The 664-nt window shown below is 33.9% G+C and overlaps 1 protein-coding gene across 1 annotated transcript; it reads right to left on the bottom strand.

Moving 5' to 3' along the window:
* Window positions 1–602, bottom strand: JH06_5806 (hypothetical protein; the record flags this gene model as incomplete). The annotated part of the gene is given in 3 exon segments (XM_014669130.1): window positions 1–439; window positions 487–508; window positions 525–602. Coding segments are annotated over 3 exon segments (539 nt in total), but the record flags the coding sequence as incomplete, so codon positions are not given.
* Between the last annotated feature and the right edge of the window lie 62 nt (window positions 603–664).

Raw genomic sequence — 664 nt, 5'->3', positions numbered from 1 at the left:
CCATCATCACTTTCACGATCAATAATCTCAATACCATCAATTTTCAAATCAGAAGCAGAAGAACCAATAGTGAAATCAAGATATCCCTCACTTCCATCTTCAACTTGTTGTCTCAAATATGCAAATACATCACCTCCACTGCTCACACAATTAGTCAAATCCATCACATCATAGAACTCATTATCAGTAAGAGTACAACCAGTAAGAATATTTCCATTGTAAGAATTACCAACTACAGCAATAGAAATACCTGTAGTCTTCAAAGTAACAGAAGTAATACCATCCACAACTTCCTCTGATTTATATTCATAGAAGTATCGTTCAGCATAACGGAAATTGCTTTCAAGACAATCAGTTCCAGAATAGTGATAGTAAGTATGCTCAAAAGACTTTCCCATAAGACCATGATTACCAATCACCTTTGTCTTCGTATTAACAACTATAGATTATTCAAATAGAACATAACTACCAGTAGAAGGATCACACTTTCCTCTCCAAGTACCACAAACTAATTATAATGATACATTATAAACAACAATACGATCATAATCATAAGCAGGAGATGTAAGAACCTTCGAAATAGGACGGAAGTTCTCAGCCATAACAACAGAAATTAGAGCAAGAATGAGTACAATAGACACTTTCATTATCAAATGACTACAAA

This window comes from Blastocystis sp. subtype 4 (assembly GCF_000743755.1).
Source record: "Blastocystis sp. subtype 4 strain WR1 chromosome Unknown seqid_1146, whole genome shotgun sequence".
NCBI classification, from domain to species: domain Eukaryota; class Bigyra; order Opalinata; family Blastocystidae; genus Blastocystis; species Blastocystis sp. subtype 4.
Note: the sequence above shows the minus strand (reverse complement) of the source record. Positions and strands in the feature narration are given on the sequence as shown.